We start from the raw sequence: 19,000 nt of genomic DNA, 5'->3' as shown, positions 1-19,000 counted from the left end.
AATGGCATTGTTCTCACAGATGCTACTGTGGTTTCTGCTGATAAATGAATAAGCTTCATATAACAGATATGTGCCTTTGATACAGCAGCTGCCAGGCAATCACTGAAAGCCACCAGCAGCACAGAGCTCATCTATTTCTTGTTCATCTATTTCTTGTCCAAAAGGTATGACTGACATTCAAATATAGCAGATTATTTAATGTTTAACTAATGCTAAGCATCAGTTGGAAAACCAAAAGGAAATGGGAAAGACCAAGTAAAGGGATGTCACTTCTAAACCAGAGTTTAAGCTCAGATCTGATAGACACGGCTTAAAACTTCCCCTTTGTAAGACATACTTATGCCAGAGAACTGCTTGGCTTCTCCAGCACAGAAATCACCTGTGCTTGAGTTAAACTGTGGGGATAGATGTTCTTTCCTTGCATATCACAGCACTTTTCTCCTGAGAAAGGAGAGCACTGAGTGTGTGATGTGTGCTCTGATGCTGGGGAGGGCATGACTGAGCTCTCTGGAGCAGACTGGCCAGGCAGCCCTCAGAAAAGGCTCTGCAGCCCTGCTTTGGCTCCTCACACCTGCACTGCTGGTGGCCTTACAGGAGGGGTTATTTTGCACCAGTAGAAGACCTGGCTGTGGGGCACACCACTAAAATTGAGATGATATTTGAGTTCTAGGCAGGGCACCAGAAAGCAGAACTAAGCCCAACAAAATCACCAAAACACAGCTCAAGAAACACAATTTTGAGCCACATTTCTATGGATCACCACCATGTTTTAACACAGTTAGATGTCCCCAGACAGCCTGAGCTGGTTTTGGAAGGGTATGTGCATGAGCTGGAGGGGACCCAGGCAGGGGGAACAAGGGTCTCACTGGGGCATGGCCAGGTGTGATCACTGTGCACACCTTGCTCAGCAAACCAAGCCACTTTCAGGATTTATAGACATCAGTTTCACTGCCCCGTGCTGGTCCCTGGACAATCACTACATCCCTTGCTGCAAGGGGATGTTTCTCTCCCCAAAGTGCTGGGACACAGGAACACTGCCTAAGGGGCTCAGGCTGTGCCCACTGGACCTCACAGCACCCTCAGCCCCAAAACTGCCCCCAAGGCAGGGCACTGCCATCTCAGAGTGCTGGGTGGCTGCTGGAGCCTGGCTGGCTGGGCATGGATTTGGGATTTAAGTGTTAGGCACTGCCCACCAAAGCCATTAAAGAAAGCTTTTAATTTTCTTTTTTCAAAGCCCCTTCAATATCCTCAGTACAAACACTTTTTTTGCAAGAATAACTGAAATCATGGCAACCTCTTTGTTACTGTTGTGGTTTAAGCCCAGCTTGCAACCGAGCCCCACAGAGCCACTCACTCACCCCTGCTACAGCAGAATGGGAGAGAGAGAATTGCACAGGTAAAAGTGAGAACACTCATGAGGAGAGATGGGAACAATGTAGTGATTGAAATAAAATAGTAATAATAACAATAAGAAATTGTAATGGAAAGGAAAATAACAAAGAGAGAAAGACAAGTGATGCAAATGAAGACAGATGCTCAGCACCAACTCACTGATAACTGGCCAGGCCCCCAGGAGCAGCCTGGGGCCAGCCTTACCCCTGGTTTAGAGCTGAGCATGATGCCATGGTTTGGAATATCCCTCGGGTCAGCTGGGGTCACTTGTCCTGGCTGTGTCCCCTCCCAACTCCTTGTGCACCCCAGGCTCCTCACTGGTGGCATGAGGAGCAGAAAAAGCCTTGATGCTGTGCAAGCACTGCTCAGCAATAACAAAAACACCCCTGTGGTATCAGCCCCGTGTTCACCACAAATCCAAAACACAACACATGGACAAAGAAAATTAACTGTGCCCCAGCTAAAACCAGCACATTTCTTCAGCTTCCTTTCAAGCAATTACACCAGAGCTAATAAGACATTATTTAAAACATGACATTTGAATAGCTTGCCTAGGAAAAGCAACCCTGCAAAGAAATTGCTCCAAAATATTATTTTTCTTGAAAATTACAGAGCTAAGGGACTCTAATTGCCATGCTGTTGCTCACTTTTTATTGCCTGTTATGCCACTTACAATGCTCCTAACAGGATACCTTTACTGTTCCAGAGTATAAACCCTGCCCAGGGAGCAGTATCACACAACAATGGTAATTTTAAAATATCTTGTGTTCTAAAAGCCTGGCTCAAAGCCCACCAAGGGCTGGGAGTACAGGACAAAGCCAGGCTGGCTGCAGGGTGTCACCACCGACCTGGTTTTGCTCTGACCAGCAAAGCAGACAGATGAAAGAGATATGCAATCCTACAGTGCCTAAACACTGCACAATTTGTCTTCCCATAATCAAAAAACAATTCAGATGGAAAAAACCTCCAGTATCATAATTTCAAATTGTGGCTCAGGGAAGCTGGGAAGCCTGGCTGTGGTTTCTGTTTGTGTTAGGTAGACCCAGATGAGCAGGCTGTACGTGCAGTGAGAACCCACCCCTGCCTGGCCTTGAGGCTGTGGAGGTTTTGAGACAACTCTGCCAGCCCCGTGCCTCCCATCAGCTGCTCACTCACCTAGGCAGGAGCCAGGGCTTTTGGTAGCTAATTGAGCAGAGCTTTGCAAGGAGATCAGCCCCAGATACCCTGGCATCTGCTGTGCTGGGTCCTGAAACCTCTGTGCCTTGCACAGAGCCTGAGAGGGCTTGGGGGGTAGCTGGTCTTTGCTCCTCTCTGCTCTGGCTGTGCCCCAGAGTTCCAGCTTGGCTCATGGAGCTCACACCAGCAGCACAAACTGCTTTCCTTCAGATGGACTGATTGAAATTTAGTCTTCTGTGCCTCTCTGTTATTTGGGGGAGGGTGGGAAGAGTGTTCACTTTTTTTCTCTATTAACCTTTAAAGCTAACAAAGCAGTTGTCCACATCAGGAACCAGCGATGAGGGGCCTGGCAGGGTTCCTGCTGTGCTCGTTGCTGCTGCTGGCCCCCTACTCCACAGGGGTGGCTGCCCAGGAGACCCCCCAGCCTGACCCCAAAATGCCATGTGCCAACTGGATGGGAGGAGCACCCGGCTACCCTGGCCACAACGGTGCCCCCGGCCGGGATGGGAAGGATGGAAGAGATGGACTCAAGGGAGATAAAGGAGATGAAGGTTGGTGAGGAGCAGGTGGTATGTCATTGCTCAAGTCCCAGTCCCTGTCTCAGTCCCAACAGGTTTCATGTCTGGTGGGTCCATGCCTGGTCTTTATCCAGATGGCTTTTGATTATCTCTTGGGGTGCAGATTCCATAACCCAAGTCAAAGAGTTTGGTGTGGTTTTTTTTCCCCAGTTAATGATGTTTTTTCTGATGTGCTGCTCTCAGCAGCTCAGCACACAGCCAGGGTGGGGGGTGAGCAGGGTTTCCACTTGCTGTCACAGCCTCTGGGGGCTCTTGAGATCCTTGAGCCCTTCCTCGGCTCTGTGCTGAGCAGGGCTCACACCACAGCCCCCTCTGCATTTCAGCAGCAGCTTCCAACACAGTGCAAGCACAGCTCCCAGCCCCACTCTGTCCCACAGGTCCAGCAGGTCCCAAAGGTGAACCGGGCCCAGTAGGAAGCCGAGGCTTTCCCGGACCCCCTGGATCTCCTGGAATTCCTGGAACCCCAGGGCAGAAGGGCAAAGATGCTTTTGTGCAGCGCTCTGCCTTCAGCGTGGGGCTGACGGAGCGGAGCCCGGCCCCCAACGTCCCCATCCGCTTCAGCAAGATCTTCTACAACGAGCAGGGCCACTACGACCCCAGCACGGGCAAGTTCCTCTGCAACGTGCCCGGCACCTACTTCTTCTCCTACCACCTCACTGTGTACCTGTCAGACGTCAAGGTCAGCCTCTACAGGAAGGACAAGGCTGTCATCTTCACCTACGACCAGTTCCAGAACAACAACGTGGACCAAGCCAGCGGCTCCGTCCTGCTGCACCTCAGCTCCGGGGACGAGGTCTGGCTCCAGGTGTATGGGAACGGGGACAAGAATGGGGTCTATGCTGACAACCTCAATGATTCCACCTTCATGGGCTTCCTCCTGTACCCTGACCCAGATACCTACTAAAGTAGGGGGTGCTGTGTGGAAAAGGAGGAGGTGGCTTAACCCTGGACGTGTCCCGGGGCACTGGCGCTATAGCTGTAATGTATTTACCAGAAAATTGCCTTTTGCAAGGGGGGACCCTTTCTCCTGTGAAATCACTGAGGTCATACCAGTACTTCCATGGAACCAAGAGTTCACTCCTACCTCTGCTCTGGCTTTCCTGTGGAAACCTCAGCCCAAAGTCAAATACAACTCCTGCCATGTCATGAAAAACTCTCAACATGGCTTAACCTTCCTTTAAACTTAGAAGTGAGAAGAGAAAAATTGGTTGCATTTAAATATGACATTCTATATTTCCCTTTTTTAGCCACCTAAATCCATTTAAACCAATTGTAGAAATTTTACTCAGCATTTTAAAGTTTGAGTAGAAGAAGGAAAATACTTCTCACAAAAGCAGAGTGCTCTTGTTTTCAGCTGGAACAGATGGCTCCATTTTTGTAACTCCCACTTATTAGGGCCTTTAACTTCCACTCCCTGTTTGTTGTCTCCCTTTTTTCAGCCCAGATCTTTGAATATATTCAGGTTATTAACATCCACTGATTTTAATCCTTTGATTTTCTTTTTATGTTTATCCCCTATTGTTATCTCTAATGCAGACAGCAGGCTGGTTTAGGGCAGGGATCTTCTCTTGGGATTTATCTGAGAAGCCTTGTGAGCACCAGTGAGGCCACACAACAAAAGAAACCCATTGACTGTGTGGTTTTGGGGGTCCTGAGGTGACCACAAAGATCCTGTCCCATCTCCCCTCTACACAGCTCCCAGGTGCAGGCCAAATTTGAGATCTATCAGCTGTGTTTGTCCTTTTCCAGGCCCCAAGTGTGCCATAAGCCATGGTTTGCCCACCAGCTGGGCACAGCTTTGGGTGGTGTTGAAGGCTCCCATGTGGAGTGGGCTCCTGGCATGAACACCCCCATCCCCGCCCCAGCTTTGGGCAAGGTTACCTGAATGCAGAAGAGTGTTAAGGCTGGAATTAGTGTCAATCCCATCAAGCTGCTCCTCAAGGATCTTGCTTGACTTTTAGCTAAAAGAGGATTTGATGGTTTCTCAGATACATTCAAAGGAGACTCCTGCTACTAAGCTTCAGAGCCAGCTAACACAGGGCAGAGCTAATGCAGTATTACAAGCACAAAACAGCTTTAAGAGCTTCAACTGAAATTACTTGCAACATCATTTTCCACACTCCAGTGAATTACCACACTGCAAATAAAAAACAATAAAAAGCTCTCTCAATGAGAATGTTTCCACTTTTTTGTGTGTGTATTGTTGGGAAGGGTTTGAATAAAGGGATATACTCCTAGCCTCACCACACAGCCCAGGAATTTGTTTTTCCAGCAAGGTGAGGGCACCATAGGCTGGCAAACACAGGGCTATCCCCCTTTTGCTTTCTCAAGAAACACTCCACACTCTAAATTTCATCAAGGCTTCAGCATCTCACCACCTTACACTGTATTGCATTCTTTTGGGGTAAGATGAGCTCTGGTTTTCCCAACTATTTCCTGACCAAATACCCTGAATCCGGCCTAAATGGACATCCAGAGCCAGGGCCTCTGCTGGCCCTGAAGGCTTCAAGCACTGGATTTAGCAAGGGTGAAACTGATCCTCAATCTGGCCATGCTAAATTCAGTGAGCTGGGAAAAAACCTGCTCTTATTGTGGGAATTTACTGGGAGGGAACAGGGCAAAGGTTAAAAAAGCCAGAAATCCATTAAAAAAAAAAGAGATTTAAAAATGCAGCATTTGCTGGATCAAATGGTGTAAGAGGCTTAAATTGAAAGGAGCAAGTCAGAGCTTTTGCACTGTTTTTCTCAAGTGTTTTCAGATGGATCTTTAGAAGGCAGGGAAAATTGAAACAGCCAGAGTACTAAGAGCCATTTGGGATAAACATTAGGAGGCTATACAAGTTTAAAGACCAGTTCCCAAGAGGGAGCCAAAACAAATGATTGCTTTCTTTGCTGCCATGCAGCAGGAGCAAACATGCTTACAGCTTTATCCAGAACACCAGCACTCAGGCTCAGACCTTGGGAAAAACGTTAAAGAAAGTCATGAAGGCACTGCAGTTCCATGTACTGACTCTTCCCCCTTCTCACAGACACAAACGCTGAACTGCAGCTTCACCCAGTACCAGGAGAGTGCCTGTATTGCCCAGCCAGGCACCTCAAAGCCCAGCAAACAGCAGCCCAAGGCAAACACCCACCATGGAAACAGGGCTCAAAGCCCTTCAGGGACTGGGACTGTTTTAAGAAGCCTTTTACCTCAAATCTCTGTAAGATTCTTGTTCAGCTCAGACCAGCACCTTCCCAGCAGGCACCAGATTCCAGTTTAAGCCACCTCCCTTCTCTCCTAGAAGGCAACTGCTCCCAGTAGAGTCTGAGTCCACCAAGGAAGCAAGCACAGACACAGGGCAGGCAGAGAAGCACCTCTGCCCCCCTGCAGCCCCACAGCTGCCCTTTCCCCTCTGTTCCTGCCTCCTGAGGCTGCCCAGCCCCTGCAGGGGTCTGCATGGGGGTCTCAGCCAGCCCAAATGCTCTGACAGGCTTTGGGAGCAGCAGCTGAGCAGGGCCACCAATCACCCTGGGGAGTCCTGATGGGCCAGCAGCTCCAAATTCCTGCATGTGGGATGGAGATCAGACCTGCTCCTCGCCAGCACTGCCACCTCAGGGGCACATGGCCAGGCTGCCCACGGGCAGGGAGCTGCAGGGCACCATGCTGGCCTTGGGCTGCCTTCAAGGAAGAGCTGCAGACAGGGTTTGGGGGATAATGAGGTCTTGGGGGATGAGCTCAGGGGAGTTCCTAAGGAATCCAGCCTTTTTCCATTATGGAGTTGTGGTTTTACTCTCCCTCCATGCTTCATAAACCCATGGGAGGGGAAAACCTGGCCAACACAGGCACATCTCCAAGGCCTGGGCTGGCTCCTGAGGATCACACTGCATTGAACACACAATTATCTTGTAACAAAAGAGCAACAACGACACTGGCATGCTGAGAGGGCACTGAATCACCTGCTATTCAACAAATTTAAATAGTTTAGTTTGTGGTTTTTAATCAATCCTGACAGCAGATGCCTTGTACAAAGTTATGTCTCACTATTTACTGCCTCTCTGGCAGGTTTAAAAGGATGCTTTTCCCTTTAGAAGCTAATGTACTCTAAGAGGCAGAAAGCAAGAATATTCCCCAATGAAAGATTGAAGTCACTGCACTAACAATTAGGGAGAAGTAACATGAAAAGCTGAAGACAGCTGGAGACCGCTGGAGAGACTGACCACACTCATCCAGCAGGGAAACCATGTGTGAAAGCATCCACAGCCCTTTCAAACACAATTATAGCCTGGTCCTAATTGTACTTAAACCCCATGTAATCACTTGTGCCAGTAATTAATTGGAATACAAATAGCAGATGCACTAAACCATGAAGAGCTACAAGAAAAAGATAAATTGCTTGGAAGACTTGCATTCCTGAAGTATAAACTCACTAGAGGGTTTTTATCATGGAAGCAGGCAGAGAGATTAGGATCAAGTCTGACATTTGGCTAATCAGCCACTCTTCGTCCATACAAGAAATGCCATCAGATTGAGAGTCTCTGAAAGACTGTGCAGGAAACCAGAGTGTGCCCAGGCTGCCACATGTTTCTCTGACTGTATTTGTGCTGGGTGTAGGTACCTGATGAAAAGACTCAGTCTCCATGGGACTGCAAATCAGCAAACCCACCCTTAGCTCATGCTGGGATGATCAGCCCAGCCCACTGCACTTTGAGAACACTGGGGAACTTCCTCACATGGAGGTGCAGGTCATTACCCTCCAGCCAATCCAGGGGAATGGAAAGGTTCATTCCCAATGAAATGGAAGCATTCAATGGCAGTATCTATTTCTTCCTGCAGACATTCCCACCTTCAAGGCAATCTGTGGAATCCCTCCCATAAAAGCAGGACAGATTTATGGAGAGGCATCAGGGAGGGAGGCAGAGAGATGACACTTGAAGACAATCTCTAATTCCCTTCTGGAGTCAGGACAGGGGGTATGAACCAACCCACTCAGCTCCCTCTGAAAACCTGGGCACCTGTGAAAGTGGAGCTCTGCCTACAGAGGACAGCACAGCTTCTCTGCTCCTTGCCAGGGATTTCCAGAGAAGCCATTCTAGTTCTGTCTCATGTTTTGCCAGGTGTTGAAGGCCAAGGTGGGTCTGCCATCCTGGATAAGGCACAGCACAGGGAAGGTGGTTCCCACAGCCCAGCCCCTGTAGCCCAGCCATGCAGAGGCAGCTCCAGAGCAGCAGGAGACCAGGAGGTCACAGCTCAGTGAGCTGCACTGGGAGCTGAACACAGCCTGAATAAAAAGCTCTGCTCTGTGACAGGACAGAGCCACTGTCCCATGACAGGAGTCCCCTCTGAAGTGTCCTCACCAAAGCATCCCCAGCTGGGACTCGCTTGGTGGGGCAGCTCCTGTCAGCACCAGGGATGCTTTGTCACAATCCCTCACCCTGTCACCCACCTCATACCCAGCATTCTCAGCTATGCATCTCTTTATTCACAATATTCCAGGAGGCTTTACGTTTAAATGAGTTCATACAAGGATTACCTAAACCTTTTTTCATAAATAAGCAAGCAGAATTCACAAAATAGTTGTATTTGTGTATTTTAAAAGCTTTAAAAGACATTGTTCCTGTCTCCCTCTGCTCTGAACTCCTTATAGAAGCTTGAATAAAAGGTTTGTAACATGAGTCAGGATTCTTACCCTGCTGCTTGGCAAACCAACTGAAACAAATATAAAAGGCAAACTCAAAAGATAAATAAACTTGAAAGCAAAAACATGGAAGCAAATCTTTGTGCTCAAAGCCACCCCTGCTGCCAAGGACTGACTTGCATTGTGCTTTTCCAAAACATCCCTGATGTGACACTGGCATTCCAGCCCCTCACCAACAGGGACTTCAGGGAGCAGGGCTGCACTGTCACCTGCCCAGCATGTTCTCATGTGCTCAACAACTGCACATTGAGAGCAGGAAGATGCCTGCCAGCTTCTCAACACCCCAGGGAAGCTGGAAGAAGTCCACTTATTCATCTAAATGAATTCCTTCTTTATCAAGAAAAATACCTTCCTCTTCAATTACTGAAGTAAAATCCTAAAAGTAAAACTTTTTATTGCCTAGAAGTTAACTCAGCAAAAAGCCACCAAGGAAATCCACTATTGCCACACTAGGTCTGAGCTTGCCTGTTCCTGCTCCTATGAAGGGCAGTGGAACCCTGGATACTGGATAAGCTGGAAACCAGCTCAGAAGCAGCACTGCAGAAATATTATGCACAGATGACAGCCAGTTTCCTTTAGCATGGCAACTTTCTCTCCCTCACAATGAGTGGATTCTTTTCAGCTCAAAATAGATTGTACATTTTATTTCCAAAGAATGTACTGGGACAGTTTGCAGCTCCCTGAAGACAGAGCTGTGGCCTGTTGAGATTATGGAAGGGAACAGGCTGACATTTAAGTGTTTTGAAGGAATTGCTTTTCATCTGGCTACACCCTTCTAAGGCATTTCAGCACTTGGGGCCTCATCCTGCCAAGTCTCAGCTTTATGGATTTATGGATTGCCAGCTGTCCCACTGCAATCACTGGGACAATTCACAAAACTATTCAGTCTAGAGCCTTTACTTGCACATTGAAACACTCAGCAGTACCCAGCAGCTTATAAATGAATTCACATCAGTCTGAATGTGTGCATATTGCTGTTCAAACAGCCTTGTTCCCTAAGAAACACTTCTTATAGGAAGTGTCAATCTCCACAAAAGGGACAGAAATCAAAGCTCAATAAATGAATTGGCCAAGGCAGTCAAATGCTGTTTACATCAATTTTTATTAGAGAGTTTGACATATTGTGATTATTTCCTGACAAAAGGCTGATTGCCCCAGACTAATGGGACCAAAAGCCTTGACAAATGTGAACACAGCAGCAATGTGAAGCTGAAGGGCATTTTGTTCTTCATCTACCACTGTTCCAGCAGGGACCCAAACCAAGCACAGCTCGTGATGGAAGTTGAACACACTGACAGCCCTCTATGGAGAGATGATGTGATGCACACCCTCAGTCTCACTGTGCAGGAGGGAACTGCATACTGCAGACAGCTCCAAGGTGTATGTTTGGTAATATCCCAACTCTGTTCCTTTCATTTCATCCCAGCCCAGGAGACCCACACAGGTACCAGACTGAAGGACTGGGAATAAATCCCCAAGAACCCCCAGGAGCTACAGCCAGAGCAGCATTACCTGCACACCCAGGCAGTTCATGGGATTCCAGTTTTCCACAGCTTGAGGACTTTGATGAACTCAAACACTTTTAAACACTGCACAGATGAAGTTCCCTCCCCACAGACACACACACCATACCTCTCAAGTGCCAGCAGTACTATTAATGCTGCTTTTCTATGTGAAACCCTGAGTTTCTGGAAATCTTCACAAAAAGGTGTTAGCTCAACCTACCTTGAGTGGATAGTTACATCCTAGCAGGATGAAAACTGCTGGACCCAGTTCCACAGAGAGAATTCCAGGTTTTGATCAAGTGAGATGTTACACAACCAGAGCCACTCACCATTAGCACCTTCAAACCAGTGTTCACTGAGGTTTCAGACATCTTTCAAGGAGAGAACACCATCCCTACTGAAGAGCAGCTGTTCAAGGTGGATTTGTATCACAGAATATACTCATGCTGCTGTGATCCAATTAAAGCTCAAGTTTCTTACAACTTAAGGAAGCAAATGAAAAACAAAGAAGTATCTACAAAATATTGACAAGGATGTATTCCAAAACCAACCATATTGAGGAATCAGCAAAAGTAGAAAAAAGAGCAGAGGAGGAGAGTTGCTTCTTGAGTTTTATTTAATCTTTTGCACCTGCCCAAAATGCTCCATTTCCTGGTAGCAACTCATTTCTCAAAACACAGTTTGGAGAAAGCACAGCACTGTTGCCGCATTTCTCTTCTTTTTCATAGAAAAGCAAGGCACAATTCCTCCCAAGAATATTTCTGGGTTTCACATTCTCTGAACATCAGGGAATGGAAAACCAATTCTTATCATTTGCTGTGCCTGTGTTTGTGCCAAAGCAGAATGCAATATGGAGATTGTTTACCCACAGTGATGGGGTTTTGTTCCCTTGGCCTGTCAGGCCCAGGTGTGTGTGTGTGTGTGTGTGTGTGTGTGTGTGTGTGTCCAGGGTTGAGTGCTTGGCAGGTTCAGTTTTAGATATATAGAATGATATAGTATAATAAACTAATTAATTAGCCTTCTAATATCAATGGAGTCAGATGCATCATTCCTCCTCCATCAGGGCCCTCACAGCATTGCTGTACTCCTGCAGGCACAGTGCCTCAGACAAAGCGGAATTTCCCAAGATCCATCAAGGTGTTTAAAAAAGAAGAAAAAAAAACCAATAAAAAATCCCAGGTCTACTTCCCTGTCTACCCATGATGAACAATATGGAGATTGTTTACCCACAAGTGATGGTGTTTTGGTTCCTTGGCCTGTCAGGGCCAAGTGTGTAGCCCCACATTTCTCTTCACAGAGAAAAGCAAGGCACAATTCTCCCCAAAAATATTCTTACCTCATTTGCTGTGCCTGTGTTTGTGCCACAGCAGAATGCAATATGGAGATTGTTCACCCACAGTGATGGGGTTTTGTTCCCTTGGCCTGTCAGGCCCAGGTGTGTGTGTGTGTGTGGGGACTGTTGGGTGACAGTCACCAGATTCTGTACAGTTCTGTGCAGTTGAGTGCTTGATAGATTCAGTTTAGATGTAATGTAACATAATGTAATATAGTGTAGAATAATATAGCATAATAAAGTAATTAATTAGCCTTCTGATATCAGTGGAGTCAGATGCATCATTCTCTCCCCTCACTGGGGCTGCCTGCAAATTCCATGCAGCACCAGGGCCCCAGCCAGCCCAAGCCCATTTGCCACCACTGAACTTGTTTTACCCCAGTCTCAGTGAGGAAAACTGGAAAGCCCAGGCTGTCAGCAAACACTAAAAGGGAAAGGCCAGTGCCTGAGCAAGGCTGTTCCTCCAGGAACACAGCACAAGTCAGGCACCAAGCAGGGAAGTTGTCAGTGCTGATTTACAGCACACTGCATGATGAAACAGGCTCTGCAGAAATCCACAGCAGCACAACCAAAAGACACCTAAATCCTACTGGGTTTATTGTGCTTCCTTTTTTAAACTCACTGGCTGGAAGAGTTACTGTTAGATTGAAGACTTCCTTTTTGAAGGCAAACTAAAGAAATAAAAATGTCACAGAGTTATGAAAGGGTTTCACTGCAGGCAACATTTAAGTAGTGTGAAGTGTTTAAAGAAAGATCAGTCACAGTGTTTAGTCTGTGATCAATTTATAGAATACAGATTGCATTTGAGATTGGACAGGATTACACTCTTGACTCTAAAAAAAACACACTAAAAACTCACCTATTCCTTTCATTCTGAGATTCAGTTTGGTCACTGAAGGGTAAGAATGAAACATTTTTATGTTCTGAAAAGCTTATGTCAAAATCTGAACAGTATTTCAACAGCCTGGTTCATATACACTGTACCTCTAAGCACCAATAAGTGCATTAGCTTCTGCAGGAAAAGAAAATTTTATTGTTTCTTTTTCTATCAAGTACAATTTCAAGAATGCTTGGATTTAAAAATATAATTTCATTCTCCTAATCTGGGGTCAGAACAATTCTTTGCTTAACATATCAAGGTGAAGTTAATTTTTCTTTTTTTCTGTGTTCCTTAAATTAAAAGTGAAGTACTGATGGTAGCTCTCTGTCTTGAAACAAAAGACAACCCACACTCTTCTCAGTGTGAACAACAAGTAAGTTGGACTATTCAGAACAAGGAACCATCTGATCCTGAGACAATCCTTTACTGTGGGATGAAGAAAACTTTCCTGGGCAGCATGTGCCCTACTGCATATCTTTTATGTAATATCCAAAAGCAACAATGAATTATTTAATGCCAAAATAATCACTCTAAAGCAGCTCAGAAGACAGCAATTTCTATTTTTATAAGCCAGAGAGATGTGTGTTTCTTCAGTATTTTATTCAATAAGCACCGTCAGCAAATGAAATTTCCAGGAAAATCTACACACAGCTTCCTAGAAATAACAGTGCACGCTTCCCTCTTCAGTTAGCTTTACCCATCTGTTTTCCTATTCCCCAAGCAGCTTATCCAGGCTTTCTTCTCCCCTCTGTGATTTTCCCATTTTGATTAATTTAATAAATATGGACTGCAGGGATGATCTTAGAGAAAACTCCACATCTCAGCTCTGCTGCACACCCAAGTTCACTGGATGTCATCGTCATCAAAGAGATCTTCAAAATCTAGTCAGGAAAACAAGACAAAAATTAACCTCAGAAGTTTCAGTGTTACAAATGCACAGGCAAGTACAGTACTTTGTTCCTTGGATCAAGGACAGAAATAAAGGTGAACTCAGGGAATGAGAGTTACTGCACCATCAGTTATTATAAATGTAGCATCAGGGGGATGATTTTGCAGATTAACGAACTGGGATTTGTGTTAAAAAGCTCTTTCTCAAAAACATTTAATTGTTTTGTGTTAAAAAGCCCTTCCTCAAAACCATTTAATTGCTTTAAAGGTGCCAATAACATTTCTGTCTCAGAACACATCTCCCAGTAGTGAAATGGTTCCAATCACATTTGGAATTACTCCTAACTACTCAGCCTTGCATCTTCCTTGTGTACTGAACATAGACTCATCATCTAAGTGAACACAGTCTTTATTCTTACAGAAGCCAATTGACAAGAACCTACAAGAAACTGAGGATGAATCCTCATTTAGAAGAGCCCTAAATACCAATGGAACACAATGCCACAGTGTGAAGGTGGAAATAGATGGAAAAAGCTACTCCTGAACATGCTGGCTCCAACAGACAGCTGAGAGCAGAACTGCCTTCCACTCCTGTCTCCTAAGTCTTGAGCAAAATGAATAATGTACTTTATTTTGCAATCAACACCAGCTTGTGATACTAACACTGCCGCTGCAAGATTTAATAACATATAAAACATTTAATAACATATAAAACTCAGTGCTGCAATGTCTAAATGTGCTTGTTCAGAAGCATAAAAACCCCTTCAGGCACCAGGTGCAGCGCAGTGTTGTATATTCCACCCCTACGTGGATATGTAGCTGCTCTCCCTCAAAGCAGCTGTAAATCCTTACACACAGGCTGAGAGAACTGGGATTGCTCAGCCTGGAAAAGAGAAGCTTCGGGGTGGCCTTGTAGCACCTGAGGGAGCCTCCAAGGAAGAGTGACAGACGATTAACACGGGCCTGGAGTGGGGAATGGCTTCAAACTGACAGCAAGTAAGTTCAGGGATTTGAGGAAAAAATCTTCCCTGTGAGGGGCGGTGAGGCACGAATAGTCCAGTGAAGGCCACATTTTTACTCGTATTTACACTGTTTAACATAAGCTATTTGTTATACGAACGGACCAATGTATTTTTCCTTGTAGCCATTAACACGCTAAACTCCTCGGAGAGGAAAACCCCGCACCCAGAGATGTGGTCAGGGCACAGCTTTAGCGAGCACAGGCAGCAAAGGCAGGGCAGAGAAGCCGGGCGAGGTGTGCTGAGGCAGCCCCGGAGCAGGGCGGTCCTTACCGTTGAAGAAGTCGGCGTGCACCGCTTTCTCGTTGGCGGCCAGGTCCATCAGCAGCCCCGTGCTTCCCCCTGCCTGCGAAAGCCGCCGCTGAGCGCCCCCGCCCCGCGGCACCACGGCCGCGGCACCGGAGCACCCGCCTCACCTCATCCAGGTCCACGTACGGGCCGGCGCCCTCAGGGAACATCTCGTCCACCGCCGGCTTCATGGCGGCCCCTCCGCGCCGTCACTTCCGCCGCCGCAGCAGCGCCCTGCGCAATGGCCGCCCCCGCGCGGGGGCCGCGCCGTCTCCATGGCGACCAGCAATGGAGGCCGCCATCTTGCTCACCCCGCCCCCGTCTCCATGGCGACCAGCAATGGAGGCCGCCATCTTGCTCACCCCGCCCCCGTCTCCATGGCGACCAGCAATGGAGGCCGCCATCTTGCTCACCCCGCCCCCGTCTCCATGGCGACCAGCAGTGGAGGCCGCCATCTTGCTCCCCCACGCCCTGTGGCCATGGCAACCAGCAATGGAGGCCGCCATCTTGCTCCCCCACGCCCTGTGGCCATGGAGACCAGCAATGGAGGCTGCCATCTTGCTCCCCCCCATGCCCTGTGGCCATGGAGACCAGCAATGGAAGCCGCCATGTTGCTCCCTCACACCCTGTGGCCATGGCGACCAGCAATGGAGGCCACCATCTTGCTCCCCATGCCCCGCTGCCATGGCGATGGCAGGCCCAGCGCCCCTTCAGACCTCAGTGAGGCATCAATTTGCAAATCAGGTGAGTGTGACTGATACTGGCAGCCCCTCCAGCCCCCAAACTGGGTGCACTGGTTGAATAACTCCTGTACACATGTACTCCTCTGCACAGAGAGCAGTGTCCTGAGATGAAGCTGAGAGCATCACCTGGTAAAAAAAAAAGCTCCCAAAGCCATGCAGCAGAATGTACAAGTTTATTGTGTCACACAGAAGCATAAATTGTAAAAAAAGGGATTAATTTAAAGCCTGAAATGCTGCATGTGGTTGCAGTGTCACTTAGTGGCTGAGAAACAGTGCAGATGTGTTTGCTGGCAGTCAGGTGTTCACACAAACACCTTTACAAGAAATGGTAAAAAAGAGACTCACTGAAGCCATAGAATGCTGCACATGACTGTGGTGTCACAAAGCAGGTGAGGGCAGCTCAGGTGTGTTCAGTGGCAGGCAGGTGCTCACCCAAACACCTGGGCAGCAGCTCTGGCAAAGCTGAGCAAGGCTCTCAGTGCTCATGGTCACGCACGTGGTAGCCGAGGTGGCTCCCAAAAGGGAACTGGGCAAAGAAGGCTCTGGCCATGTCATTGATCCTGTTGTAGGCTCCCAAGGTCCGGAAATATTCCACATAGGACCAGAAATCATTGGATGAGAAGGGCCAGTACGGCAAGGCTGCAGCATCCTGATAGGGATCTAAAGAACCCAACCAAAAAAAAATATTGCATATTACTATAATAAGAAGCGCTTTTGTTGAGAGGTTGGGCTTGGAGCCACCATGTTTGGGGTTGTGAGCTCCCTTTGGGGGCTCCTCTGGCAACAGAGAGGCAAGGAGAGCCATTGACCCCTCTCTGTGACCCACTGTACAGAAAATGGAGCCGGTATTCCCTGCTCCAGATGCACCAGGAGTGACAGAGTGGGACAAGATGGGGAGCAGGAAAAAAGGGACATGTCCACATTTACACCAATTCAAGAATTCATCGGGCTGGTTTCATTTCTAGAAGGCTGCTGGTTATTTCAAAGCAAGCAGCAATTGCACTCAAAAGCCATTTCTCCTCATTCCACATAATTTGCTTTGCCCCATAGAAAAATATAAGGACTAAGGCACCACCCTCTATGGTGTGCCCCTGCAGCTGGGCACACTGGCCACAGAACTGCCAGGGACTGGGGCCATACTGCCCTGATACTGCCTGGAACTGCAGAGCTGTGCCTGTCCTCAGGGGACTGTAGGAAATGAGCCACAGGGATGGAGAGGAAAGGCTTTGCCACTTGGGGGACAGCTACTGCATTTGGGCCTGCTCCAGCAGTACCAGAATGTGATACAGTCATTGAAACAAGATTTACAATTCAGCAGCAAAACAAAATCAGTTCTGAAAACACAGGAACCCTGGGCCCAAATGTGGGCAAACAGAGAAGCATATATAAAAAGTAAACAGCAGCTGAGAGCACAGTCACAAATGTCTTTCAGTGCAGTGAAACTAAACACAGTATTTTATTTTGATTTGAAGCCCATTTAGATGAATGAAAGTCTTTCCACTCAGCTTGGGGCCAGGGTCTTTGGTAGGAATTAAGGGCCTTCAACAATCCTGTTGTCAGACTTTAATTTTACGGAGTAAAGTTTGCAGCGTGCAGGCACAGATGGCACATCACAAACCAAATGAACCAGCCAAATGCTGTCTGCAGAGGAGAACTCACTGTTTATACCAGCTGACCTCAGATTCACTTTGCAGGCTGCTGCTTGGCCCAGTGTGAAAGAAAACAATAATCGCTGGTAATGAGAGCAACAGGACACTGCCTGAACAGGGCTCTAATTTTAGATTGATGCAGGCTCTCCTGAATGTTACAAAAGTTGCCACAAAAATATTTGCTGTACACAAACACAGATGATATATTAAAATATTTTAGAGATGATATATTAAAAAGATTTATTTCTAAAGAAATAGAATGGAGCATAGGGAAAAAAAGGTTTGAATGATAAGTAATTATATTAGACCTTATTGTGTATTTGTTCTGTTCATATCTATTATAATGCTTTCTGCATATTTGTGCACTGGAGATGCTGCTGGCAGTACTTGGTTTATTGCAGATACTTCTCTGAAACTTTGTTTTCAGACAGAATTCTGTCTGAAAAGCCAAAAAAAGGTTAAATGATAGAATCATCAGTAAGCCAGTGTAAACATCATTAGGGTGTTGAGGGTTTTTTTAATCAAAGGCAAACACTATTCCAATGGATTAATCACACAAAGTGACATGAACCACAGGGTAGCTGTGCTAAGGGATTTATTCCAACATTTCTCTAATTGGATTTGTGGCAATTTGTAAATTTTAAGCTTTTTGTCAGGAAAGCTGGTATCTCCTGCCAAAAAGCAGATACACATACAGCATTATGGTTCAGGACAGACAGAATTCTCAGATGTCCTATACATATCTAAGTCTGGTGCATTCCAGTTAGGATTTTGTACAACAGAATTAGTGACTTGACTGTAATCCCTTTTCATTTTAAGACTGGATATTAGCTCTGTTATTATACATTAATATGTTACCACCTTTTAATAAATTGTAAAGGAATTTTTTAAATTCACTATTCTTTTTTTTTCACCAGAACTAATTGAAAGCTTTTCCTCAGTCCACTGAGGTTAATAAGCATTGCTGCCAAAGTCATTGTTGGGCATCAAGTCTGGGAGTTACAAATGACTCTCCTAAATATTAGTGACACAAAGGAAATGAAAACATTAGGAATTACCATCTCCATCCTGGATGGATCGGGCATCTGTAAGTAAAGAGGAAACACATCAGTACCAGCTGCTGCACAGAAAGGCTTTCTGTTAACCAAACATTTTCCATGTATAACTAGAAGCTCACAAGTTCTTTAATGCCCACATCAGACCCTCTGTGTAGCCAAAGGATTTTTGTTTCTTGAACAACAGAGCAAGGAATCCCCTACTTGCAATCAGTCACTGCTACAAACCATCTCAGTCTGGCTGTTAGTCAGAACTCACAGCCTGAACAGTTGGGATTAAAATGTCAGCAACACTAAATAGAAGATGCTGTATTTGTAACAAAATATTTCTGGGGGCTTGAAAAAATAAACAAGAATAAATTTGGTAGTAATCTTACCTGCTAGCATGTTCATCAGCATACAGAAGATAAAGAAGCCAGTCAATGTCATCTTGTCTGCAAGAAGCTGCTTGTGTTTCTGAAAATTAATTTGTACAATTGAGGATTATTACAAGAGATTAATAATTATGCAAACTCAACTATTTCTTGTTTTAATAGAAGAATACATTCCAAAATAGATTCTAGTTACTAATTTAGGCATGAAAAAATCCAATCATATTTCTTATTGCTTCTGAAGTGCAACACAGAGCATTAAAAGACCATCAGTCCTGAAATGTATATTGATATTTTGGTTTTAGATGGCATAAATCCAAAAGGTGCCTCTGAATCGACATGAAATCAAGTGTCTTTGGAAAGGCTTGATTTTGTGGTTAATTTAATTTCACTTTGGAAATTACCTCTCTGTTTCTCTTCTTTTCTTCTTCTTGCAGCTCTGAGTC

General features: G+C 46.2%; 3 protein-coding genes across 3 annotated transcripts; 1 reads left to right on the top strand and 2 right to left on the bottom strand.

Moving 5' to 3' along the window:
• Nucleotides 1–2,896: 2,896 nt before the first annotated feature.
• LOC139594664 (adiponectin-like) lies at nucleotides 2,897–4,846 on the top strand. Its single transcript, XM_071437026.1, has 2 exons — nucleotides 2,897–3,119; nucleotides 3,524–4,846. Exons 1-2 carry the CDS (start codon nucleotides 2,906–2,908, stop codon nucleotides 4,048–4,050), a joined length of 741 nt encoding a protein of 246 aa, XP_071293127.1. The 5' UTR covers nucleotides 2,897–2,905; the 3' UTR covers nucleotides 4,051–4,846.
• An 8,276-nt stretch (nucleotides 4,847–13,122) lies between these two features.
• COPS9 (COP9 signalosome subunit 9) lies at nucleotides 13,123–15,016 on the bottom strand. Its single transcript, XM_071437120.1, has 3 exons — nucleotides 14,865–15,016; nucleotides 14,722–14,794; nucleotides 13,123–13,422 (listed from the first exon to the last, which is right to left on the bottom strand). The coding sequence occupies exons 1-3, from the start codon at nucleotides 14,925–14,927 to the stop codon at nucleotides 13,385–13,387; spliced, it is 174 nt and encodes a 57-aa protein (XP_071293221.1). The 5' UTR covers nucleotides 14,928–15,016; the 3' UTR covers nucleotides 13,123–13,384.
• A 938-nt stretch (nucleotides 15,017–15,954) lies between these two features.
• On the bottom strand, nucleotides 15,955–18,612 carry OTOS (otospiralin). Its single transcript, XM_071437025.1, has 3 exons — nucleotides 18,561–18,612; nucleotides 18,187–18,213; nucleotides 15,955–16,139 (listed from the first exon to the last, which is right to left on the bottom strand). The coding sequence occupies exons 1-3, from the start codon at nucleotides 18,610–18,612 to the stop codon at nucleotides 15,955–15,957; spliced, it is 264 nt and encodes an 87-aa protein (XP_071293126.1).
• Nucleotides 18,613–19,000: the final 388 nt, after the last annotated feature.

Source organism: Agelaius tricolor, unplaced genomic scaffold, assembly GCF_023055355.1.
Source record: "Agelaius tricolor isolate 1412-34295 unplaced genomic scaffold, bAgeTri1.0.p SCAF_12, whole genome shotgun sequence".
Classification (NCBI taxonomy): domain Eukaryota; kingdom Metazoa; phylum Chordata; class Aves; order Passeriformes; family Icteridae; genus Agelaius; species Agelaius tricolor.
This window is presented reverse-complemented; position numbering and strand designations above follow the sequence as displayed.